This window comes from Sus scrofa, chromosome 4 (assembly GCF_054392235.1).
Source record: "Sus scrofa isolate SSC_HxYL_T2T_F1_AM1 chromosome 4, Sscrofa_HxYL_maternal_Yorkshire_Landrace_v2.0, whole genome shotgun sequence".
Lineage (NCBI taxonomy): Eukaryota > Metazoa > Chordata > Mammalia > Artiodactyla > Suidae > Sus > Sus scrofa.
The window spans coordinates 88,226,500-88,252,957 of NC_139386.1; the positions used below are offsets into that span (position 1 = coordinate 88,226,500).

Sequence of the window (26,458 nt, forward strand, 5' to 3'; positions counted from 1 at the left end):
ATTTGTGTTTGGAGGGACAGAAACCCTTGGAAACAAAAGGTAAGGAAATCTCACCAACCTAGCCCATCCAGGATTCAGAGAAGGACCAAATGGACTATCCACTGCATTGTCCAATGATCATCCAAGGAATGAAAAGCAAGGATGACCAGATGATTTCCTAAAAATGTATATCCATCTCCTTGTACTGGGCTTCTTTTCTTCTCTCCCTCATGGCTTGCTTTTTCTGCCATTCCAGAGGGCCTCGCTAACATTATCTCACCACTCTGACCGCAAAAAAACCCATTCTCTCTTTCTCCAGTTCCTTCTGTTACTCTCCAGGGTCCCCCTAGTGTCTTCCCACTGCAATGTATCCTAGACTAAGTACTTGGTTATTATTTTTATAATAAGATGATAGTGGTACTCTCTAGAGACACAGCTTTTGTGGAACACGGCAAGGCTGGCTCATGGTAACCCATTTGTATCTCTTAAAGTGGATTTCCCTTAATAACCAAAGAGTTAAAAGTGACCAGAATGAAGAAGAAATGTTTGGCACCATATCAATTTAATGAGATCCAAAACATTATAAAGAAACAACCAGAACTCAGCATTTCTGGGAGTGGTGAGGCTTGGCACAGGATAGAGTTCCTGGGTCTCATTACAAAACCTCTACATATAGAACTACATCCTGCATTCACAGCCTTCCTGGATATAAGCTGGAGTCACTGACAAAACATAGTGCCTTTGCAAGCTCATCTCTCTAGTCTATGATGAACATGATCAAATGCATACGTGAAGCACCAAAGCTTAGAGGACACTGTGTGACAGAAATGGTGTCAGTTGGTCCCTCATTCGGACCTCACATTTATGGCTCGTCTCCTCCTATCTGCCCCACCTCCAATGTCCTTCTTCCTGCAACCTCTCATTTCACCTCCACCCATCTGTGTCATAATCTCCACATCCTTGTCCCCTGATGGGCTGTGGCAATGTGTGCCTTGAGCCCTGTGCTAAGCTGTATGGCTTCTCCCTGTGTTCTCAGTCTCTCCCAGATACATGTGGCCCAGCTTAATCTTCCCTCCTTCTCTGCAGCTTAGTCCTGGTTTCTTCTTGCCGGCGTCTCCAGGCAGCAATGATGGCTTCATCGTCCATTTCCTCCTCCTCCTCCCTGTCAGTGCTTCTCCGATACTGGGACCGCCTTCCTGAAGCAAACCTCCCCTCTTCTCTCTTTTCCATCCTCTCTTTCTCCCCCTCCTCTTCAGACCTCATGAAGCTCTGGGTGAATTTCCTCTTGGCTCCAAATTCAGAAAAGTCCGACTTGGATGACTCTTCCACATCTTCCCAGTCCCTGGGTCTGGCCCAATTCGGACGCCGTGGTTCTGGGGACTCTTCCCCTTCAGAGGGCTCAGGGGTCCGACGGAAGAAGTAGGGCTCTGGGCTTTCCTCTCGAGAACTTGAGGTCTCACTGAATGTCGACCTGGAGAACGTGTGCATCTCTCTGCCCTCCCTGGTGGAGGAAGCAGAGAACTTCGAAGTGCTTCTTACAGAGTTGCCATTGGCCTCGTGGTAGGAGGAGGTGTCCTGTTCCTCTGACTGGGATTTGGAGAACTTATAACTGGAGGACTTAGACTCTGTCTCCCGGAGCAGGGAAGATCTGGTGCACTTCCCCCTGGAGCTTCCAGACCAATCACTTTGGGGAGGAGATTTTTCCTCTGTCCTGAGGCCACTGAGCCACTTATTAATACTGCTATCCATCTCTTTGCCAGCTCTGCTGCCACTTCCATAGCTATCAGAAACAGCCAGGGAGGAGGCGGTGTCTGTTTCGGGTTTCTGAGAATTACTGCGGGAAGAATAGCGGAAGCTCCCTATGGCACTGTCAGTGTCCTCATCCCAGTCACCCACGTCATCATCTTCATCTCCCCTGCCCTTCTTCTTCTTGAAAAGGGAGCTGCGTTTGTTGTCGGAGGCCAGCTTCTCCATTTTGTACTCAGACATCTTCTCCTTGAGCTCCATTTGCATCTCTTTCTCCTTCCGGCCAAGCTCCCTTAGGTCGACATTGTCAGCAAAGAGGCTATAGATAGGCTTGCTGGTCCCCCTCACTTTGCTCCCAGTACCTTCGGCCCTCGAGCTCTGTGTGGTATGGGAGGACAGAACAGACTGTGTGTCAGAGCTGGGTCTTGCCTGACTTTGAGGCAGCAGGGATCCACCCAGGGAGGAGCTGCTCTGTCCACTAAGCATGGAGACTTGGTCATCCCCCAGACAGCTGGCGGCTGGTGCCACCTTCATGCTTGCAACAGATGGTGAGCGGGACAAGAGCAGTATTTCATTTTGTTTCTGGGCCAGCGTTTCACTGACTACATTGGCAATCCAGTTTTGGATGCTGGCGATGGAAATAGTGTCTCCAGGCCCCACTGGCAAGTTAGGTAGAGGTGTGGTGGGGGCAGAGGCCAAGCATCCCCCTACGTTTCTTAGGGCCTGAGATGGGTGGGAGCTGTGGCTCTGTGTGCTAAGCACGGATGCTGTGTCCCCATCAGCACTGACTGAGGGGGCCGCTGACCAGAATGCAGACAGAGGGATGCTCCCGCTGGCAGCTGAGCTGTCCGCCTCCCAGCTTCCCATGGACTGGCTCTCCTGCAGCGTCTGCCTGCTCCTCTCCAGCAGCTCCAGCCTCCGTTGCCTCTTCTTGGCCAAGGCCGAGTCCTCTCCCTTGCTGAGCTCCACCACCTCCTCCTTATTCTCACTGCCCACCTTCTTCTGGTGTTTCAGCTTCCAGGCCTGGTAGGCTGACAGATTGACGTCAGAGGGGTTCTTCTTCTCCCCCTCGACCTCCTCTGCATCCTGTTCACTGCTGCCGTCTCCTGCCTCTGAGTCTTTCTTGTGAAATCCAAACTGAATTCTCTTGATCTTCCACCTTTCCAGGGCAGTGAGTTTGTCCTTGTTCCTGCTGCAGAAGTTATAGAAGGAGCTGGCCTCAGAGGACACACTCTGCTCATCATCCTCCCGCATCCCACTCCCCACCTCGGAGCTGGAGTCCACCTCCTCTCTCTTGCTCCTGGAGTGGTACCTCCGTGAAGCTTCCTTCTCAATCTCCAGAAGCCTCTGGTTCCACATGTCCCAGGTGCTCTCCGTGGACACAGAGTCAGAGCGGTGTCTCCCACCTCGGTTCTGGCTGCTCATTTCCAGCTGCTGCTTCAGGACTCGGATGTCCCGGCTGCTAACACTCTCCGAGGTGCTGCTCTCACTCAGCGTGTGCTTCCGTCTTCTCCTCACGAAGGAGCCGGTGTCACTCTCCTCCTCCTCTGCCTCCTCCTCCCTGTCCCACCTCCGGTGCCCTTCTGCCTGGTACCTCTCATTTCGGCTTTGCCATTCCCGGATGATTCGCTCCACATCCTCATCCTCGGCCTCCTCCTCTCCCCTGCCGTCCCTGCCCTGGGGAACCTTGCCTGTGGGGAGGCCCCGCCCTTTCTTCCACGCCTCATAGAGTTTCTCCTCTTCCTCTTCGTCAATGAGGGTGGGGGGCTTGGAGGCCCGGCTGGCCTTCCCCAAGGAGGAGCCACTCAGGTGACTGGTGACATCATCCTCCTCCTCCACGGTGAGGGCGTACACTCTGGCCCCGACTGTGCTCCCGGCGTCCTCACCCTCCTCCGCCTCCTCCGCTCCCCCTGCCCCGCCGAAGTCCTCTTCTCGCTCCTCCATCAGCTTCTCGTTAAGCTCCCGGAGCTGCTTCAGGAAGCCGTCATTGGGGTAGATGGGCCGCTTCTTGCGCACAGTCATCAGGGCCTCCAGGATGGCCATGTTGTGGAAGATCATTAGGTAGGCAACCACCAGCACTGCCGAGCGGCTGATGCCCATTTCACTGCTGACGAGGACTTTCCCTGAGGGGAAAACACAGGAGATAGTGTAATGATGTAAGGGCGGTGGCTTCGTTGAAGTTTATTTTTTTAAGAACTGTTTTGATGTGCTGGATTGAAATGTTTTCTGTGCTTCTGCTGTTCATCCATGCTCAGGTCACATGAGAGACAGATACCATTGTCCCCATATTACAGATGTCAGAGCAGTGGGGCTGCCCTGTACTTATAGAAACATCTTCTGCCTTTTCTGAACACAGGCAAGGAGACGGGAGTGGGGAAAGAAAAAAGGAGCTAATCACTGTCCCCACTTTTGAAACACTGGAGTACGTTTCTGCTTTTTCTCCACCAAACTGAGTATCAGATGGAGGAAAAAAATAAATGAATAAGAAGAAAGGGGAAGAAAGTAGAAAGTAGAAAAGGAAGGAGGCTAAGATGAATGAATTGCAGAGAAATATAATCTCAGTGTTGGAAAGGACCAGAAGTCATAGTTGAAATCTGAGAATTCCCTTTACAACATATTTTTTTTTTTTTTTTTTTTTTTTTTTTTTTTTTGCTTTTTAGGGCCGCACTCACAGCAAATGGAAGTTCCCAGGCTAAGGGTGGAATCACAGCTGCTGGTCACAGCCACAGCCATGCCAGATCCCAGCCACATCTGAGACCTACACCACCGCTAACTGCAACACCAGATCCTTAACCCTCTGATCAGGCCAGGGATCAAACCCACACCTTCATGGATACCAGTCAGCTTCCTTTCTGCTGAGCTACAACAGGACCTCCTACAGCATCCTTGATACTGGATAATCCATCATCCAGACGCTTCCAGTGGCAGGGAGGTCAGTATCTCAGACTGACGAACAAATACACACACCTCTCCATATTTAGATCCTTCTAATTTTTTGAAAATTCCTTCACATATTAGGGCAAAGGATAACTTTCTGTAACAGGCATCCAGTGTTCCTACTCTGACATTCTGGGGTGAATAATTCATATATCTGTATGAATCAGGTCTTTAACACAAAAATCTTTAAGAAAATCACTGTCATATTCTTCTCTAAGGTTTTTTTTTTTTTCTTTTTCTTTTTCTGACTATTCTGGGTCTTTCAATCATTAGTCAGACATGTTTTCATGTTCCATTGCAATACTAGCCACTCTCCTCAGGTTAAACTTGAACTTATCAGTTTTTTTCCGAAGAGATTTGTGTCAAAATGGAGCAATATATTTGAGGTTTGGACTGACCCATACAGAGTAGAGTGGGCCCCTCATCACTCCTGTTCTGGGCACTAGGTGTTCACTGATAACATCTGAACTTGCAGTGTGAGTGGATATATCACACAGCGAACTCAAATTATTTTTTATATCAACCAAACCCTATAAAGCTTTCTAAAAAACTTCTATTGAGTCATATCTCTCTTATCTTATAGCATTCTTAAAACACACAGACAACTTTACAAATGCCTATTAATATTTTGGGTAGATATAGCTTGTTCTTATAGCTTAACAGAAGCTTTTGCAAGTCTTGGCTTTACCATTTAATAGATCAGTTATTCCCTAGCCTCCGTCCTGCTTTTCGTCATTCGTAAACATGACAAACATACCTTCTACACCTTCATTCTAACAACCGTTTAAAATGCACCCTGGGGAGTTCCCGTTGTGGCTCAGCAGGTTAAGAACCCAGCTAGAATCCTTGAGGATGCGGGCTCGATCCCTTTCCTCCCTCAGTGAGTTAAGGATCCAGCATTGCTGTGAGCTGTGGTGTAGGCCACAGAGATGGCTCAGATCCTGGGTTGCTATGGCTGTGGTGTAGACTGGCAGCTGCAGCTCCAATTTGACCCCTAGCCTGGGAACTTCCATATGCTGTGGGTGCGGCCCTTAAAATAAATAAATAAATAAAATGCACACTGGGACCAGTGGAGATCTTCCTCCAGGCTGTCATCAGTCTATTTGTCAACAGTCTTTGAGGATATTTGTTAAATTAATTGAGTCCTATCTTGCAATACGGGATGGGGGTGACTTTTATTATTATATCTTCACACCAGTTAAGACCATAGGTTTTTCACACAAGAGGTCAGAGGCTAAGGCAAGACTTTAGGGCCCTGGAGGTCCAATAATGCTGAAGGGCCTCATTGCCAGGGGCCAGCAGCCACTAGGGGGAGGTAAGCAAGCAGAATTAAGGCCACTAAAAGACCATCTACAGATTTAATTCCCTCCCTCCTCCAGCTCAGGGCTTAGCTGTCCCTCACCAAGGACCCCCTTTACCCAGCTGACCTAGCCACAATTTACTGCTTTTTATACCAAAGTCTCACTTGCTTCCTTTGGAGGAGGTTACTAGGCCAGCTCACTTTAGGACACTTCAGGACACAAGCAACCAAACTTCCTAATAAGGACATCAAATACATTTAGACCCAGTCTGGTGGGTTGGGGTGTCATGCTTTTCTGTGCTGTGTTCCTTGCACTTGGGATACCTCCAAGGGCCTCAGGGGCAGCCCAATGGATAGAGGAGAGGCTGGGTGGGTCAGACTTGGGGCCCCCACCCAATTCACCCAGAGCAGCAAAAGGATTTTCTATTTTCTCTGTTAGACACAGGACCACACTAATGTATAGCTTGTGTTTAACACAACTCCAGGGGAGGCTTTTCACATCAAAATCAAAGTAGATTTGTTTGGTCATGATGAAAAACCTCCAGTGGTAAGATGGTTTGAGGAAGGTGGTCTTTTTCTAATTTGCAGTCATCATTTTCAATTAGCAGCAGAGCTAATTTGGACAGGAGGTGCAGGGGTCGGGTCCATCTAGATGTGGTCCCTCTGCTTAAAAATTTGAAAAGTACAGCTAGTGGCCAGAACCCTGGACTTGAGTAAGATGGGTCTCAAGTTCTCTCACAGTCTCAGTATGCCTTTGTATGGCAGGCATTTGTGTTCTGTCCTCCCAGTTCATAATTCTCCTTTCTCTCCGAACTTTCCCCTTCTTGGCACCCCAGGAAAATAAGAAGTTCTTGCCCAGAAGCCACCTCACTTGCCACTGTGAATAGAATTCAGGGTAGACAAAGGACCGGAGGGTGACAAAACAATGTTTTTCTCCAGAGAATGTGGAAATGGAACTGAGGCAGGAGTTAGTGCTTATTGTCAGGTCTAGGGAGAGCCATACTCTCCGAGGTAGAAAGAGAGAGAGAAAAAGGAACCAAGAGTTTTGAGGTTGTTCAGTCCTTGTTCCAGACCATCCTGGGGCCACATTCCTGTCTTTAGATTTCTCTTTAGATTGCTATAATTAATGCCTTTTCTGCTTGTTAAATAGTTGGAGATAGTTTCTTCTTACTGGCAACCAAGGGGATCTTAATTATTACCTGGTGGCCGTTACTTATCCTTTCTGGAGTGGGGATTTCCTGATTTGCAAAATATAACTAACACCTTCTCAAGGGGTTGTTGTGATTAGTATGTAAAATGCCCAGCACCGGGTGTACGTGTTGTCTTCCTCCTTGTTAAAAACTGACTCAGATGATTGGATTCGGAAGATGTGGTATATATACACAATGGAATACTACTCGGCCATAAAAAAGAATGACATAATGCTATTTGCAGCAACATGGATGGAACTAGAGACTCTCATACTGAGTGAAATGAGCCAGAAAGACAAAGACAAATACCATATGATATCACTTATAACTGGAATCTAATATCCAGCACAAATGAACATCTCCTCAGAAAAGAAAATCATGGACTTGGAGAAGAGACTTGTGGTTGCCTGATGGGAGGGGGAGGGAGTGGGAGGGATTGGGAGCTTGGGCTTATCAGACACAACTTAGAATAGATTTACAAGGAGATCCTGCTGAATAGCATTGAGAACTTTGTCTAGATACTCATGTTGCAATAGAAGAAAGGGTGGGGGAAAAATGTAATTGTAATGTATACATGTAAGGATAACCTGACCCCCTTGCTTTACAGTGGGAAAATAAAAAAATTATAAAAAAAAAAAAAACTGACTCAGAAACATCCTAGGAATTCCCATTATGACTCAGTGGTTAACGAACCCAACTACCAACCATGAGGACACAGGTTCAATCCCTGGCCTCAGTGGGTTGAGGCTTTGGCGTTGCTGTGGCTGTGGTATAGGCCAGTGGCTGCAGCTCCGAGTCAACCCCTAGCCTGGGAACCTCCATATGCTGCAGGTTCGGCCCTAAAAAGACAAAGACACCAAAAAAAAAAAAAAAAAAAAAAAAAGGAATTTTGGAGTTCCCATCATGGCACAGTGGAAATCAATCCGACTAGGAACTATGAGGTTGTGGGTTAGATCCCTGACCTTGCTCAGTGGGTTAGAGATCTGGCGTTGCCATGAGCTGTGGTGTAGGTTGCAAATGCGGCTTGGATCTGGTGTTGCTGTGGGGCTCTGGTGTAGGTCGGCGGCTACAGCTCCAATTGGACCCCTAGCCTGGGAACCTCAATATACCGTGGGTGCAGCCCTAAAAAGACAAAAAAAAAAAAAAAAAGCATCCTAGAGTGGAGAAAAACCACAGAAACTAAGGTTCAGGGGGTTAATACCAGGAGTGGTGACAACTGTTTACCCTGGGGTAGGAATTATGCACAAAGGCAAAAACCTCAGTAAGAATACTGTCCTTTCCCTGCCTCACAGAGGTATGGAGATAAGAAAGGGTGAAATTGAGAGAGAGAGGAGATGGTCTGTGAGACTTATCGGCCAGGAGATGGGGACCTCCCATCCAACCCAAGGTCTGGGCCCCAGTGAGACTTTATATATTTGTCCTTTTCCACTAGAGGTTACTCTTCCTGGCCATTGATGATGACAGGAAGTGTCCTTCCCAGGAATCATTAATGATATTCATCATTGTAATGGCTATAACTTTTTAAACATTTATTATCTGCCAGGTGCTGTACTAAACTCTTATGGGCATTTTTATAGTTTTAATCCTCACAGCAGTTTTAGGAGGATTAGATCTTTTTATCGCTGTTCTTTAGGTAAGGAAACAGGTTCCCCAGGATAAAGAAAATGGCCCAAGGTCTCATGGTATAGAGAGAGCACAGCAGATATGGACTTCAAGCCTGGGTTTGGGGAACTCCTGAACTCCTATCAGCTCCCACTGCATGACCTACAGCCTCTTGTCATTGAGACGGATGTCCCAGCAACTCTGTAGACAGTCTCCTATCATCCCACTTGGACAACAGCAACAACTTCAGCATAGCTGAGCTCACTCCCACTCTCACCTCCCCAAATGGTCTGTCTCTAAAGCCCAGGGAGTCAATTTTCCATAATGCAGTTCAGACCAAATTAAGTTTCAGCTCCCATACCTTGGTCCTCAACTTCCTGCCAGTGGGCTCCTGCCACCCTCAGCCACTGTGCTAAACCACACTCACCTTGTGATTCCTGAACACACCAAGCTTATTCCATCGTAGGATCTTGGCACCAGCACTTCCCTTGGCCAGGAATGGTCTCCTTCCAATTCTTCCATGGCTGGTACCTTCTCATCACTCAGTTTCAATGCCCCTTTCTCAGAAAGGCCTTCTCAACCAGCCTCTTGAAGGAGCTGGCCAGCCATTCCAACACATCATCCCAATTATCATCTCTGATACTATCACCAATCAGTATCTGACATTTCTCTTTCTCTTTTCTTTTAATTTTTTTTTCTTCCTTCACTACAATGTAAGTATCAAAGGCCAGAAGCTTTGTCTGTATCTTTCACCACAATGCCTGGAATAGCACCTGGCCCATGCCAGGCCCATGATAATTGCTTATTGAATGAATGATGATGTTTTCCTTTCCCCTCCTCTTAGAATAAGATAACCTTCAGCCACAGCAGGTAATCCGGAGGTTTTCATAACATTCCTTATGTCACTCCTCCCCCTGTGGAATTCCAGCAGCCTGGAGCAGGCAGACCCCCTTACCTCTGTAGGTCAGCAGGGCTTCGTCCAGGAACTCTGCCGCCTTCCGGAAATGCTGGGAGATGTTCACCTCAGGGAAGTCATCAACCTCCACACCCAGGTACTGGATCTCCAGGCCAGTATAGAATTCAGGCCCAGTGTAGACACCGGTGCCATGAGCAGCATTCAGGATATGGGTAATTCCCAGCCTCTTCAGCCTCCCCTTGTTCACAGCCACACTCCTGAGGGGAAAGAGGCAGGGATTTTTTTTTTTTTTTTTTTTTTTTCCCCTCCAGAGTCAGAACCAGGAAGGTGCCTCACCACTTAGATTGGGAGCCTGCCTCAGCTGGGTCAGGAGGCCACACCTGGGTGAATGCCACCTTTTCTGCTTCCTGATATGTCTGGGGCTCACTACAAATATTGCCATGAAAAGGGACAGTGACTTAACCCTGGCAAGAGAGAGAAGGGACAGGGAGCTGGGCACGGGAGGGCAGGAGAAAGAGGAGAACAAGAGTGATATATAAGGAAATCTTTGAATGGTCCAGAGATCTCTAGCCTAAAATCCCATGCCTTAGGGATGGATATTCATTAAGACATAAAAGTGGCAGACAAAAATAATAATAAAAGTAGTGCTTCACATTAATACGTCAATGTGCTTTCACAGGTATTATTTTATTTTATCCTAATAATAAACTTAAGAGGACAACTATTTTTATTTCCATTTGAAGATTGTAGAAATGGATCAGAGAGCTTTTATGACTAGTTCAGAGAAAAAGACTGAACAAGAACTGGGGCATGGGGTTTCTAGTTCAGAGCTCTTTTCACTGCAGTGGAATAACCAGAGTTTAGTTTGAATAGGCTGTAAGGATAAGGTTGCCCAAGAAAGGGCAGAGGCCTTGAGCTGGGGATATCTGGGGATCCCTGTTAATCACAATGTGAATGTTTCTGGGTCTACAGAGATAGTTAGAGATCACTCAGGACCTGGTGCTCAGCTCTGGGAATCAGGTTCTGATTATACCACTGTGGAGTACAAGGCCCAATGTCTAAAGTTATTTTCCATACTGCCTGCTCTGGGGGCCCCAAATTCCCTCCTTTGCAGCTGCATATATGGGTAAAGGATCTCATTAAGTAGTCAATAGATCAGCAAAAATGAGTTTCACAAACCAGCTTGTTGGTACCAATTATCCACTGGGAAGGCCATGACGAAGGAACAGGATATGAATTAGTTGTTTTGTTGTTTTGTTCTGGAAACCACTTTTGAAAAATACTACTTTTTTCTGATTATAAAAACAATAAATTGTAGGAAATCTGTACAATTCAAAAGATACCAAAGAAGAAAATGCAAATGACTTATAGAAGCTCCTCCTAGAGAGAAGTAGTATAAACTTTTGATTACATCTGTATCTAATTTGTTATCTATACAAAAGCACAGGCACATATACACTCTATGTTACTCAATTAGCATCAGCATCATATATTGTTTTGTAACTTATTTATCCTCTTAATATCTTGTGGACATTTTCATAAGTTGGTAAATACATATAAAATCAAAATGGCTCTGAAGGTCCCATATAAGGTTGTTATGGATGTCACGGGATGATGGTGACAGTAGGGTCTGTGTTGGCAAGGCTCTGGGCAGAAGGGGCAAGGCTATGACAGAGAGCCCTGGCAGGAAGGTGGATTCAGGCTGGCTTTTTTTGGCTGGGAATGTCTGCGTGCAGGTGGGTGGATAAAGCCTTTCTCCAAGGTAGGGGCTGGGAGTGTGGTCAGGCAGCATCAATTTGCAGGATGGAGCTCTTGGAGCCTTGGTGAAAGTTGGAGGAGTTTCATCTCTCTCTGGCACTACCCAGGGGGGTAGGACAAAAGGTCATGACTCTCAGCCATCACACTCACTTCTCTGCTATGAAGACGTTGGGCCAGACCTCATCCACCTCATTCCAGGGGGCCTCTTGGCGGTCTTGGACCAAGGCCCGCTGCAGGTCCATGATGCAGGGGGTGTTGTACAGGCTGGTGTCATCCATCTTCTCCCTGACACGGTTGTACAGGTCCTCCACCAGCAGCTGCTCGGCAGACTCCAGCATGCCTGGACACTCTGCCTCGGCTTTGATGCCCCGAGGCTTGAGTTCTAGGGGGACAGCAGCATTCTCATTAGCGTTTGGAACATCATCACCTTCCCTTCTCCTAGGGAGAACCCACCCTTGGGCCATTTGGGCCTGGGCTGAATGCCAGCAGGATCTGATCTGCCAGGTTGGACTTAATGGGGGCCCATGGGGAGCCTGCATTGGCATAGACATTTGTGGTCAGGATGGGCAGTAGCACATGTGTACTGGTGTAGGAGAAGGATATCGGTGTCCCTTATTCCCTCCCATATTTCTCTAAAGCTGGCTGGTACTTAGACTGGGGTCCTTAGGTATCTAGTGTAAGTCTGATTCATACTTGTAAATCCCACAGTGAAACACAAAACAGATGTTTAGAACACACGCTATTCTCTCCTACCATAATTCATTCTATTTGACTCCTTTACATATGGAATGCAAATAATTCTTGGAAAAGTAAAACTTTCAGCAGTCATTTATGCTAGGCCCCCTTCTAATACACATTTAATTTACTTATTTCATTTATTGTCTGCTTTCCCCCACCAGAGTGTAGGCACCTGTGATCTTCAGCCCCCACCTCTCTGACAGGTGGCAGAAGTTTGCCAAGAGCTCTGATAGCAGTCACAAACCGGCACTCAGGGTCTTTCTGACTCCAGCCCAGAAAAACTCAAATTCCAAATGAATTCAAATTCTATTCACCTGCTTCTCCCATGAACCTTTATCTTCTCCTCCTAATGTATTTGCTTCTAAGTTCTCAAATTTGGAGGAAAGTAAGATCTTTCCTTTCTCTAAGAAGGTAGAGAAGAAAGCCTTTCCTTCCACTTAGTAGCCAAGAAGTACTGATTTGAGAGAAGGAAAAAAGAAGTTAAGTAGGAAGGGAATGTCCTCTGTTGCGTTGGCCATAACCTCTTGCTGGCACCACCCCTTTCCCTGGCGGGTGAAGAGAACAGCATGTTTGGCAAATAGACCCCGTTCTTTGTGGAATGCCAGATGTCTATAAGCTGGACTTGCTGCTCAAGGTGTGCAGATCCTGGAGTCCTGGGTTCTGCCCAGGCTGGGGGCTTCATTTTCCTAAAGCACCCCTTCTTTTCCTCTCTCCTCTAAACCACCTGATGGGCCCCCACATCCCTGCACAGGTCTCAGCTCTAGATGTTTTTTGATCTCCATTTCAAAAGCAGCAAGAAGAAAACCTCTGCAATCCCAGTCCTCTATTTTGTTTAAAAATAGATGAAGCGTTCCTATTTTCTTTACCAGTCCTGACTCTCCTGGGGTCTTACATGGCAAATGAAGAAGCTCCTCTCTGTCCCTCCCCTACTTAGATATCTTTCCTCTACTACATGGAAAAAATAAAATAAAACTCCCGCTGCCTCATTAAAATATGCAGACAGCATTGTCTTCCTCAGCTCTTTATATAGCAGGTTGTTCTGATTTCCTCCCCTTTTATTTTAAAAACAAATGTCCCAGCCCCTCATGCCCATTGGGAGCTCCTTACTTTCCCTAGGTCTCTGGTCCACACCTCAGTCACATCAATTCCTTCCATTTATTTCTGCTCCCTGGGGTTTCTTCAGAAGAGAGTGAAGCCCAGTTATTGCTCCCACGCACGTTCTCAGATGTGGGGCACATGCAGACTTTCCTGAAACTGGAGGGTTCTTCAACATCCACTTTTAACCCTCTGATAACAGGGAGTAGTTTTAAAGTATCGCCTGGAACATTTTCCTTTTTCTATAATTTACTGTTTTTCTTCTCTCTCTGCGCCCCCCACCCCCGCCCCGCCCCTTCACCACCTTTCAGCCACTCAGACTGATGAAACTTAATGCCTAGAGACAAGGAGAGTAGATACAACCTAGGTTTAAAAAAGGCATTGCTCAGCTTCAGGTCTGTCTAAATGCTGAATGTCCCTAGCACCCTGTAGACCTCAAAGTGAAGCTTTCAAAGAGAGAACATGGTTTTCTCTTAACCCCTAAAGCTTGACTCTTATTTATCAAGAACCAGAGCCTGAAGAGTGGTCCAGAGAGGGAAACACGAAGCAAGGATGATGTAGGATGGAAGGTTAGGAAATTCCCAACCACACAGGAGGGAAAAAGAACTCCCAGAGCTAGGGTGGTACTGGGAGCAGTTTAGAAAGAATTAGATGGGGTCCAGACTCCATGGCTTGGCTTGGAGCAAGGTAACAGAGACCCCAGGTAGGACGGTAAAAGAAAACAGAAAAAAAAAAAGTTCTTTGAGAATTGAGGCCTCCTAGGGTTTCCAGATCAGATAGAATTTCTGATTCCTCATGAGGTGTACAGGATCCAGATGTCCTCAGGGAACCCGATGGGCATCCAAAGGGCTTAGGGGACTGAAAATGACCTGGGGCTACATGGAGAAGGAGTAGCACCCATGGTTCTCATCATTAGGGAAGGGATCATGCCCACTAGCAGTGGATGCCAGATTAAGCCCAAAAGCCAGGTAGTCTCTGTGTCATTAGCAGGACTGCATTATCCTGCCCCACCCACCAGAATGAGAGAGACACCCACGGCAAAGGGAGCAGAAAGGAGAGGAATGAAAACATGAAAGATTATTTGCCCAATATTGATGAGAAAAAAAAAAAATCTATCCAGTCAGGATGAGTATCCTTTAATGAAATATAGTTATGTTTTCTGCTATAAATTTTTCTGCGTAAATATTAACATCTTTCATCTCACCTTTCCTTACTTCCTTCCCATGAACTTCTGTTTGAAAACCGTCTTTGGGCACTAGCGGAAATGAAGTTTATTTTTTTATTTTTTATTTTATTTATTTATTTATTTATTTATTTTTGTCTTTTTTTGTCTTTTGTTGTTGTTGTTGTTGCTATTTCTTGGGCCGCTCCCACGGCATATGGAGGTTCCCAGGCTAGAGGTTGAATCGGAGCTGCAGCCACCGGCCTACGCCAGAGCCACAGCAACGCTGGATCCGAGCCGCGTCTGCAACCTACACCACAGCTCACGGCAACGCTGGATCGTTAACCCACTGAGCAAGGGCAGGGACCGAACCCGCAACCTTATGGTTCCTAGTCGGATTCGTTAACCACTGCGCCACAACGGGAACTCCGGAAATGAAGTTTAAATCTAGACATCCCTTTGAACAGAACTCTCTGGATGCTCCTAGCCATTTCTTGGGCTTTCAAGTCTGCATCTCTAGCATAACCCACATCAGGACCACTGTGATTAACTGAAAAACTGAATGAAGCCTTGGGGCAGATTGGAACAGTCTTCCTGGCTATTGACTAAAGAACTGTTCACATTGATACATAATTTTCACCTCTGACCCAGGAAGGTTGATGAGGAGTTGGAGGAACTGTCTTCTTTGGATCTAATCCTCTTACTGTGATGGGAAGCACATGAGAAGCACATCAACACCTTCCAATGGGCCACCCACTTTCCAAGGGTCTCCAGATGACCCATGGACTCTCCTTCCTCCCACTTGGCCTCTAATGGGCATTACCTTCATTGATGATCTGTTTAGCTGCAACAGCTGAGGAGAGGTGAATGGGATCCATGAAAATACTTTCTGTTTCCGCGTCTGAGACAATTGAGTATCTAAAAGAAAAGGATGTTTAGGTGAGATGACTCTGGTCAGCATCTGTTTAGACAAGAAACTTGGATCTCATTGTAGCCAGATATGGAAAACAATGAGGGATAAAGGGAATGCCTTCCTAAGTTGAGGGAACCTGAGAATGCAGAGTGCTGGGTATGCTATGGCTTGGTCACCCATCTATTTTTAGACCAGAGTTGGCACCTGTGTGAGTTGCTGTTTAATGACATGGTAGTCATTAAACCATGTAGTCTGGGTTGTGGAGGGAAGAGACTGGTGAGAACTCATGCTGATGTGGCGTCACTTTCTCTGCTGTGTTTCTACCCTTGCATGTACTGCTGCTCCTTTTCTCTCTCTCTCTCCCTCTCCTTTTTTTAGAGCTGCACCTGTAGCATATGGAAGCTCCTGGGCTAGAGATCGAATCAGAGCTGCAGCTGCAGCCACAATCGCAGCAACACCAGATCTGAGTCACATCAGTGAGCTACACTGCAGCTTACGGCAAAGCTGGATCCTTAACCCACTGAGCGAGGCCTGAGGTTGAACCCGACCTGCATCCTCATGGACACATGTTGGGTTCTTAATCCACTGAGGCACAACAGGAACTTCTCCTTCCACTCTGTGCTGGGTCAGTGGGGTGGGTAGGCTGCCATCATTCCTTCTGTGCCCCATGTTTTCTCCCTGCTTAATGGGTATGGACTAACAATGATGGGCTGGCACAGCACGGAGGAAAATGTGAAGATGTGCTCAGCTGCAATGGGCCACCCACTTTCCAAGGGTCTCCAGATGACCCATGGACTCTCCTTCCTCCCATTTGGCCTCTAATGGGCCAAGGCTGTTGCTGCCATCACTGTACCACTGCCTTGAGTCAAGACTAGGTACTTCAGAGGAAAAAAATGATACACACACTGCTGATTGGGTGGTACTTTGGATTGTGTTCCTGATTCTGAACACAAGAAAGCTTGAGCCCAGGGATGCAACAGAGTGGCTGAGGCAAATATCAGTTTCCCAGAAAGAATTCAGCAGAGGTGTCCAGAGGGATCTTGGAGGAACAATGGTGAATCAAGGGCAGCAACAAGGGTTAGGACCATGCTATAGTGGTGAGTGTTCTCCTCTCTAGGGGGTTCTCCTCTTTTCCAAGTGTTGTGGTGAGTTGTTGGGTCTTTTTTGATTAGTCTTTCTTTTATGTCCAGAGAGGATTTAAAAAAAAAGTGAGAGGACTTATGCATTTCATTTTTTTCCCCTCATGCCTCATTCCTTTCATAGGCAAAACTTCCCTGAATCTTCCCCCAGCAGTCACTGATCTGTTTTCTGTCCCTAGAGCATGGCTTTCGCCAGAAGTTTGGATAAATGGAATAATATCATAATCTTTTGGATATGGCTTATTTCACTTAGCAAAATGCATCTAAGAGTCATCTATTGTATTGCATGAATCAATAATTTGTTTCTTCTTATTGTTGAGTCATATTTCATTTTTTAGGCACCTTAGGCTATTGCTGCCATCACTGTCCCACTGCCTTGAGTCAAGAGTAGGTACTTCAGAGGAAAAAAATGATACACACACTGCTGATTGGGTGGTACTTTGGATTCTGGTTTTCTTCCTCAATCTGCTTGCAGCTCTTTACTCAGCTGCCGTATCCTTCTATCCAGGTTTTATAGGGGCAATCCATGTCTAGGTGGAGGGTGTGTTTGCCACTTTACCCAGAACTGGAAACTTGTCCATTTCTTTTTTGCTTTTAAAATTCTGAAGTTGTTGTATTTCCTGATCCTTATAATAAACTTATTTTATCTCTGTGGAAATCCGTAGAATATTTCTTGGTGTGCAGTGTTTGGAAATTTCCCAGTGATTTTTCTTGGTCTATGTTCATCCACTGTTTTGGGTATGGATACCCATTTTTGAGTACCTTCTATGAATTTGGTTGTGACAAAACTTCCACAAAGTAGGTATTATTATTCTTGATTTAAGATAAAGAAACTGGAGTTCCTGTCGTGGCACAGTGGTTAACGATTCTGACTAGGAATCATGAGGTTGCGGCTTCGATCCCTGGTCTTGCTCAGTGGGTTAAGGATCCGGCGTTGCCGTGCTGTGGTATAGGTCTCAGACGCCGCTCGGATCCCACGTTGCTGTGGCTCTGGCATAGGCCAGCAGCAACAGCTCCGATTAGACCTCTAGCCTGGGAACCTCCATATGCTGCAGGAAGCGGCCCTAGAAAAGGCAAAAAGACAAAAAAAAAAAGAAAAAAGAGGAAACTATGGCTCAGAAAAGTTAACAAAATTGCCCAAGGTAGTAAATAAGTGGCAGGGCTAAGTTACAAACATAGGGCAGTCCTGCTCTGAGGTTAGTCTTCTCTCCACCTCAATACACTTATAACCATTTTGACTGGAAAGGGGAAGTGAGCAGGTTGGTAGAAGCAACCACAGCTGGACCCCCAGGCCCATTAAAGACTTGGACACAGAAAAGTACTTGAAGAATACTTGTTGAAAGCATGGATGGATGTACGGAAGGATGGATGGGTGGGTGGGTGTGTGTGTGGGTGAATGGGATGAATTGAGCCAAGTCCAGTTGAACTGAATAGAACTAACTTGAGCTAAGATAAGTTTAGTTGAGTTGATTAGCAGAACAATTCCCTTGTAGTCGACATCCACATCAGAGTCTTCCCCTGAGGGACCTGATGGGAATGGACCTAGCAAGGCTATAGAGAAAGAAATGTCTTTGGCAGAAGGAAAGAGCAGCCTATGACTCTACCCAGGACATAGCTAGACCTGTCCATGTAGCAGAAGGGACAGTACAATGTGGCCTCATCACTGGTAGTTCCTGAGGGATTTCCAAGAGCAGTTGTGTCAGATCATTCTCAGTCCAGCACCAAGTACTCCTGTGACCAGAAGATGCATTTTCAAATAAGCATGACTAGGGAGTAGGGGTGAGTTAAGGATGAGGTTTGTGAGCTATTATCCTTGGATGCTAGAACAAGAGAGGTGTTTACAGATCTCATTGCTTGGTAAAGGTAATAAAAAATAGAACACCTGGTGGGAGTGGGCATGAGCTCTGTAAAGGTAAAGGTACAGATTAGGTAGTCCGATTTATCCCTGTACCTCCTGCACATGGAAAGCCAGTGACCAGGCAGGTTTTGATGACTGAGTGGATGCTGGGTGGACAGATGGGCAGAAAGATGAACAAGTGGATGGCCTAGAAGGGATAGAATTCTAGGCACCATATACCACTTTGGGGATAAAACCTGATAGTACCCAAGACCCTGCAGTCTCTGGCCCCTTTCTCCTCTCCAGCCTCAGCTTGCCCTGGCTTCCCTTGAGCTCATTCCTTTCCAGCACACTGGTCTTCTTTGGCTTCCCATCCTCACCAAGTTTCCTTCTGTCCAGGCACTTGTAGAAGCCCATTTCTGCTGCATGAATGATCAGTCCTCCCCTTCCTCACCAGTCTCTCAGGTCCTAGTTCAATCATCATTTCTTTGGGGAAGTCTTCCTCAGATCTCTACCTCTTGTTGCACTATATACCTTTCAGTTACAGCACTTCTACTCAATGTAACTTTGCATTTATTTATGAAATCATTTGATAAATTGTCTTCTTATATAACCATACCCTCTATGAGGCAGAGGCCACACCATCTTTGTTAGGCTCAGTAAACTGCATCTGTGTCAAAATAGTCTTAGGACTATTAGGTTATTTTGTGAGATGTTGGGTTCCTAGCTTAACAGATACATTCTGATTCACTGACTGAATTTATCCTCAGTACGGTACCATATTTTTTTTTTTTTTTTTTTTTTTTGTCTTTTTGCCATTTCTTGGGCTGTTCCCGCGGCATATGGAGGTTCCCAGGCTAGGGGTTGAATCGGAGCTGCAGCCACCAGCCTACGCCAGAGCCACAGCAACGCGGGATCCGAGCTGCATCTGCAACCTACACCACAGCTCACGGCAATGCCGGATCGTTAACCCACTGAGCAAGGGCAGGGACCAAACCCGCAACCTCATGGTTCCTAGTCGGATTCGTTAACCACAGCGCCATGACGGGAACTCCAGTACGGTACCATATTTAAGGGAATGTGGCAGGTACAACAATTACAATGGAAGAGTGTTTATCAAGTATTTGTTACTGGCTCATTATTTTCCTGGGATGCCAGTAGCAAGCCTGGGAGCAAAGCCAGAGTCCTGGCTGTGTTCTGTTCATGTTCACTCTCTGCCCTTCTGAGGCTAAGATGTGTACAGTCTCCGAGGTCTATATTGGCAATTAGCAATTTTTCCTTATGGTGGATTAAAAGTGCCTCCAGTTCTATGACACTCCTTGCCAAGAGAGTTGTCTGAGTGGTCTCTGTGACTGCTCTCACTATAGATGTGGTGGGAGGGACACTGTGCTAGTGTCTGAGCCTGAGTCTTGAGGGCAGCTCCCTGCTCTTGGCTCTCAGTGCTATCTCTCTGGAAGCCCTGAGCTGCTGTGTAAGAAGTCAGATGACTCCCACCACCCCAAGATCGTCAAGCTGGAAAGGCTATTGATCAACAGTCCCTGCCAAGCTCCCAGCCAACAGTTAGCCATATGGGTGAGCCCCTTAGAGGGGCATCCTTCATCCCTTGGGTGACAGCATGTGAAACACAGACGAGTTGCCTGGTCCTGTCCAAATTCCCATCCACAAAAACAGGAGCAAAATAAAATAATTATCTTAAGTCATTACATTTTAGAGAAATTTGTTAGGCAGCAGTAGATAACAACAACAGCAACAACTTTATTCCAAGGGCTAAGAGGTGAATTTTAAGCAGATGCTAAGGCACTCATTTTCCCTAACAGTAGTACAGGACCTAGTAAATATCAGTGACTGACCTCAATTTGTTGCAGTTGGGGGGTAACAACAAAAGAATAGCAATATGAGAGTAACCCCTGACACTATGCCAGGCTCTGGGGACATTCCGGGCCCAGGATTCAGGACAGTCTTAGTTATAAAATATCAATGTTTCATAAAATTAGAGTCAGTGCCTGAAATTTTGTATAAATGTGAGTCACATTTCCATTTCAACAATATTTATTAAGGGAGTTTTATTCTTTTCTTTATTAACAATATTATTTATATATTGTTAACAAATTTTTTTTTGTTTATTAGGGGTCAGTATTATGTAAAAATGAGGAGGGGGAGTGGGAATCAGGACAAAATCCTGACAGTGTAATTAGCCAAGGTGTTACTATAGGGATGACAAGGGCTTGCTCCCAACAGCGCCCCTCAGTTCTCCTAGAGGTCAGTTTTCTTTGTTCCTCTACAGGCCTCTAGGGCTCTGCATTCCAGGGAGATTACAGGTACAAATTAAAGAGAGACACAGGAGGAGTCCTCACCTGTCAGGTGTGTAGAAAGCCTGGGGCCAGGAACTCAGTAGGCGTTTCTTGGGGACCCCCTGCCTGGTACTGTCTATGAGCCTTTGATCATGCCATTTTCCTTTAAATGATGTTGCCTTCAGATTGTGTGGGTTTGGTTTCATGTGACAAATACTGAGAACTGACAACCAGTCCTGAATATACCTAAACTCGGGGGCTATAGGTTTGATAGTGGAGGAATTTGAAATTAAAATTTGAAAATAGAAATGATGGAGAAACATCCTTCCTTCTTACTGATGCTAAAGAATGATTCATGAGTCAGTAAATCTGAGAAATCACCTTTGAAGACTACTTAGTACACTTTGATGAAGTCGGAGGTTTTATGATGGAGAAGAGAGGAATTAGGGTCAGATTCCCTCCCTGGCCTCATGGCTGTTTTGGCGGCTGATGCAAAAATGTGAGCAAGAGTAAACTCAGTGCAGTGTATCCTCCAGTGCTGAAGGTAGGATGTAAATTCTGAGCACTTTTATGGGTTAACATGTTATGAGAGAAGGATATGTAAACTTAATAGTCCTAAGACTGTTTTCCCACAGACACCGTTTAATGAGTATATTAAAGAAGGTGTGGGGGTGGAGTTCCCATTGTGGTGCAGCGGAAATGAATCCAACAAGGAACCATGAGGTTGTGGGTTCGATCCCTGACTTTGCTTAGTGGGTTAAGGATCCGACATTGCCCTGAGCTGTGGTGAAGTTTGCAGACCCGGCTTGGATCCTGCGCTGCTGTGACTGTGGCGTAGGCTGGTGGCTGTAGTTCCAATTCAACCCCCTAGCCTGGGAACCTCCATATGCCATGGGTGCAGCCCCAAAATAGTAAAAAAAAAAAAAAAAAAAAAAAAAAAGTGTGAGGGTTGGACCAGAAAGGACCCAAATGGAGAGCAAAGTTCTGATGTTAAGAAGCCGCTCTTGCTTTCCACTGAGAAGCAGTATTGCAGAGAAAGACAGGAAGGAGGGTAAGATCTGGACAAGTGGCCCTGTTTATATTTGCAAGGTCAGTGAGACAGCGGCCCTAGAGGTTTTGATTTATGGCTGTGTCTGTGCCTCTACCCGCATGCTTGAGATGGAGTGTGATGACACTCACGCCGTGATTGGAAAGCAGCAAGGGCTGGCTGTTCAAAAAAGACCAGCAGGGAAAGAGAGGCTCGAGGATCGATATACACCTCATCATAGGATCAGGAAGCAGCAGCTAAAAAGCCTTGAGGGTGAATTGAAAGAGAAACAATAAAGCAGAGTTTGATGGACTTCCTAACCAAGAGCAGAGACGGAGGCGGCTTTCTTTAAACCTGTGTTTTTCAAAATTGCAGACTGTGACCCATTAGTGTATCATAAAATCAATGGGTCGTGCCTAACATCTGGAAGCAAAAGAAAGAAAAAGAATAGAATGGAGAATATCACCTTGTAAAAATAGGTATAATTTTGTGAAACCTTTTAAAAATGTACACATATCTATACGTGTATACAGTGAGTAAATGGCATGCCCTACTGCAGATTAGAGGTAGCAAAGTTTGAACGCCACTTCTTTAAACCAGTTGCCAGGTTGTCAAGTCCCTGAAAAAAGTGGAACTGTTGGGGTCCTCCTACCTGTACCCCCTGACAGCTGATCTCTTCCTTTCAGTGAGTCCCTTGGAAATGAAGTGGAGGTAGAGGCCCAGGAGGCAGTGTCTTTCTTGGCTTGGCTTTTGCAAAAATGGAACAGGTTTCTGAGCTTCAGTGAAAGTGACCACACAGGCAAAGTTCAAGCTCCAAGGAAGAAAAGACGGCAATAAATCCAATCGATTTTTAGCAAGCTGCTTCCAGCAGGCTTCATGAAAGAACCAAGGCAGAAATTTTTTTCACAGAAAAAGAAATATAAAAGAGAATGAGTAGACAGGAGGAGCCACTTCCCAAGGACGCGTGATGAGGACACACAGACCTGACACTTCATGTCCCCATCTCCTGCCTCACTGCCACCACCTGACACGCAGACTGCACAGCAGGAAAGGCAAGCAGAGCACAGCTAAGGATCTTTCCTGAGGGTGGAGGGGAAGATGCTGCCCAGGAAGATGGCCTGACCCATCATCAAGGAGTTCGAATATGCTGTGAAGGCTTGAAAAATTCAGATCTGAAGCCAAAGCAAGAAATGGATTTTGACTTGGAAAGAAATAAAAGAAAACAGAAAAACATTCTTCAGATCAGATCAAGAGAAGGATAAAAAGAGGTTTGATTCTTTATTTGGAAAGGAAGAGGAACCTGGTCATAGCTAAGGAGGAACAGAAGAGGCAGAGGTAGGCTCCAGATGACCTGCATGGGAGGGGAGGGCCTGTCTTGAGGTTGGTGCATCACAAGCACACTGATATTTTAGACTGTGCTCACTGGGGTGACTGGGGAGGTCTGATGGAGATTATGGATATAGGCAAAACTCTACCAAGTTGTCCCACTGGACAGGGGTTTTACATTTTAGCATTTGCCTCGCTGGGAGATGGATGAACCTGTAGCTGCAGGTTTTCCTCCAGAGACAGTGACTCGCAGAGGCTAGGTTTGAATTTAAGGCATTTGAGGTCAGGGCCTAAGTCAGGCAAAAATGAAGACTTTATACCTCTATCCACTAACTACACCCCTTTCTCAGGTCCTTAATTCACCCTAGGGTGAGATTTACAGATGAGGCTGGAAATGTTAAGACTCCCTTCCAGGGCAGTCCCTTCATCCCTTAACTAACTCTGATTGATTGGCAGTGAATGTTTGCAGCATTTTTTGTAAGGTCCTATCCCGGTTCTACTAAAAAAAGTACAGTTGTATCGGCCAGGGGCTGGATCTAAAGTTGCAGTGGGTTGAAAGCTGGCCCTGACAAAGATATGTCTCCCAGAACCTGCGAATGAAAGCTTATTTGGATGAAAGGATCTTTGCAGATGTAATTAAGTCAAGAATCTTGAGAAGAGATGGGCGTGGATTAGGGTAGACCATAAATCCAGTGCAAATGTTACAAAAAGGAGACAGAGAAGAGATGGCCATGTGAATAAAGAGGCAGAGGTTGGCATTATACTGCCACAAGTCAAGAAACTCCTGGAGCCAATGGAAGCTAGAAAGCCGCAAGAAAGGAATTTTCTCTGGAGCCTTTGGAAGGAGGATGTCCCTCCTAACACCTGGATTTCAGACTTCTGGCCTGCAAAAGTGCAAGAGAATATGTTTGTGTTGTTTGTAATTTGTGGTAATTTGTTGCAGCAGCCCTAGGAAACTAGGACTGAGAGTCTGCTGGTGGGATATTTGCTGACTCAGTACATAATTTAATTTTTAGAAGTCTCAAGACTTTAGCTAAAGAGATAAAACAAGAATGGTGGAATTTCAGGCCCTTATTAAGTACAGGGAGGACTGTTCAGACTTGGGTGATGATTGGTGACTTAAAATGCAGTATTTGTTTGTGGCAGAATCAGAGAACCACGATGTTTTAATTACATTGTGTGGGACTCTGGTGAAAGAAAAATTTCTTTATATCACGAGTTACTGAAAAGAATGGGTTGTCAGATATCTTTCTCTGGAAGGAAAATGGAAGAGGACCACCATTTATCAAATACCTAATATGCCTATATATATGTATATGTGTGTATGTGTTAGAGTAATATATGTTATATATTATATGTAATATGTGTTACAAAGAATATGTTATATTGCTTAATTTCTACCACTGGGTAAAACTGGTATTCCAATTTTATGACTAATTTATGTAAGCTCTCATGACTAGTAAGTGGAGAGCAGAAGCTGACCTTAATTTTGGCCTCAATTACACTAAGGTGTTCCCATATCACCATACTGCCTCCTAGAAGAGAGTTTTATTTCCCTTTTCACAGCTTTAAAAAAAACCCCACAGCTTTATTTGAGGTATATTGTTACACATACAGCACACATTTTAAATGTACAGACTGGTAAGTTTTGACATACATATACGCCCTGAAACCATCACCACAGTCAAGACAGGGATACCCATCATTTCCCCAAAGTTTCCTCATGTCCCTTTGTAAGCCCTCCCTCTACCCCTCACTGCCCTGTACTCCCTAAGCAAGCACTGATCTACTTACTGTCACTACAGAGATTCATTTGCATTTTCTAGAATTTTCTGTAAATGGAATCATATGATATGTACTCTTTTTTGTCTGATTGCTTTCCTTGAGCATAATTATATTGACATACATACAGGTTATTGTATGAATCAATAATTCATCCCTTTTTGCTGCTGAATAGTATTTCCTTGAATAAATATACCACAACATTTTTATCCATTCACTTGTCGATGGACTTTTGGGTTGTTTCTAGGTATTACAAATAAAGTCACTATGAGCATCCATATATAAGTCTTTGTATGGACATAGGCTTTAATTTCTCTTGGGTTAAATACCTAGAAGTAGAATGACTGGATTATATAGATAGAGATATATATTTAGGTAGCTGTATTTTAAGAAACTGACTAACAGTTTATAAAATGGTTGTAACATTTTAAGAAACTGTATTTTAAGAAACTGACTAACAGTTTGCAAAATGGTTGTAATATTTTACATTCCAGCTGGCAGTGGGATTGTTATAGATCTTCCATGTTCTCACCAAGTTTTGGTATGGTCAGTCTTTTTAATTTTAGATATTGTAATAGGTATGTAATGGTATCTTCTGGTGATTGTAATTTGCATTTCCCTAATGACTGAAGATTTTGAGCATCTTTTCATGTGCTTATTTGCCTTCCACATATCTTCTTTAGTGAAGTATCTGTTCAAATCTCTTGTCCATTTTTAAATTGAATTGTTTCTTTTTTATTGGGTTTTTGAAAATTTTTTAAATGTATATTTTGGGTGCAAGTTCTTTATCAGATATGTGTCTTGCAATTTTCTTCTCTCAGTCTGTGCTTTGTCTTTTCATTTTTAAAGGTACTGTAGACTCATTCATCTGGGCTGGTTTAAGCCTGATCCTGAGCAATGCAGTGAGATTGATTGGGTGATGACTCAAAAACCAATACAGCTGTAGCAGTTTATACCTCAGATTTTAGGATGATAATTGCAGGAAGGGATAGCCCATGAAGTGTTACCATGTGTTTGCCTTCCTTGAAATTTTCTGAAAAGGGGTAGCCAATTTGGGACCAGCTTCTAAAAACCAGTTGCTAAGGAGTATAATGTACACAAACCAAGAAGGGCATCAAAACCAACAGGATTCAGGAAGAGTCACTGAGAACACAGAGAATTTGATTTGTATGTGGGGTCATGCTTTTAGGGAGCTCAGCCCATTCCATGTGAAGCTTTCAGGCTAAGCCTGTTTTTGTCTAGGAGGCGGCCTGGCACCTGGCAGGGCCAAGGATTGAATGCTATTGGAACGTCTCTATTAATAAAAGCTTTTGTCCTGTGGTAAACTCACTCCATGTGTAACTCTGAAACCAGCAGAACTGGTCTTCCTTGCAGTGACCCACCTTCCACCTTTGCGGCCAGCTCTCCCTGATTGCCTTTCCCAACCAATAATCTGAGAAGCTCAATCACACCAAAGTGGTAGGCACTTAATAAAATGCCTATTCCTTAGGGCAATATACACACACAGACGCACACACCACACACAACTTTAGCCTACTGTCAATTGAACAGTTCATCATGCTGTTTAAACATTCCATGTTCTTAATGACTGTTAGCTGCTAAAATATTCTAGTATTGGCGCTTCTTCTCTGGTGCACGTATGTATTTATATTAAGTATGTATTCGCAGTGAGCCTGCTGGGTCATAGGACAAGCATATGGTTAGAAACTATAAAATAGCT

The 26,458-nt window shown here is 45.2% G+C and overlaps 1 protein-coding gene across 1 annotated transcript in view; it reads right to left on the bottom strand.

Annotated features, from left to right (window-relative positions):
* Positions 1–522: 522 nt before the first annotated feature.
* The window catches only part of STYXL2 (serine/threonine/tyrosine interacting like 2), a 31,108-nt gene continuing 5,172 nt past the window's right edge, over positions 523–26,458 (bottom strand). The window contains exons 3-6 of the mRNA XM_003355072.5: positions 15,247–15,341; positions 11,579–11,810; positions 9,710–9,927; positions 523–3,848 (exon numbers count right to left, since the gene is read on the bottom strand). Coding sequence (XP_003355120.2) covers positions 1,042–3,848; positions 9,710–9,927; positions 11,579–11,810; positions 15,247–15,341 — 3,352 coding nt within the window. The 3' untranslated portion in view covers positions 523–1,041. The remainder of the gene's footprint in view (positions 3,849–9,709; positions 9,928–11,578; positions 11,811–15,246; positions 15,342–26,458) is intronic.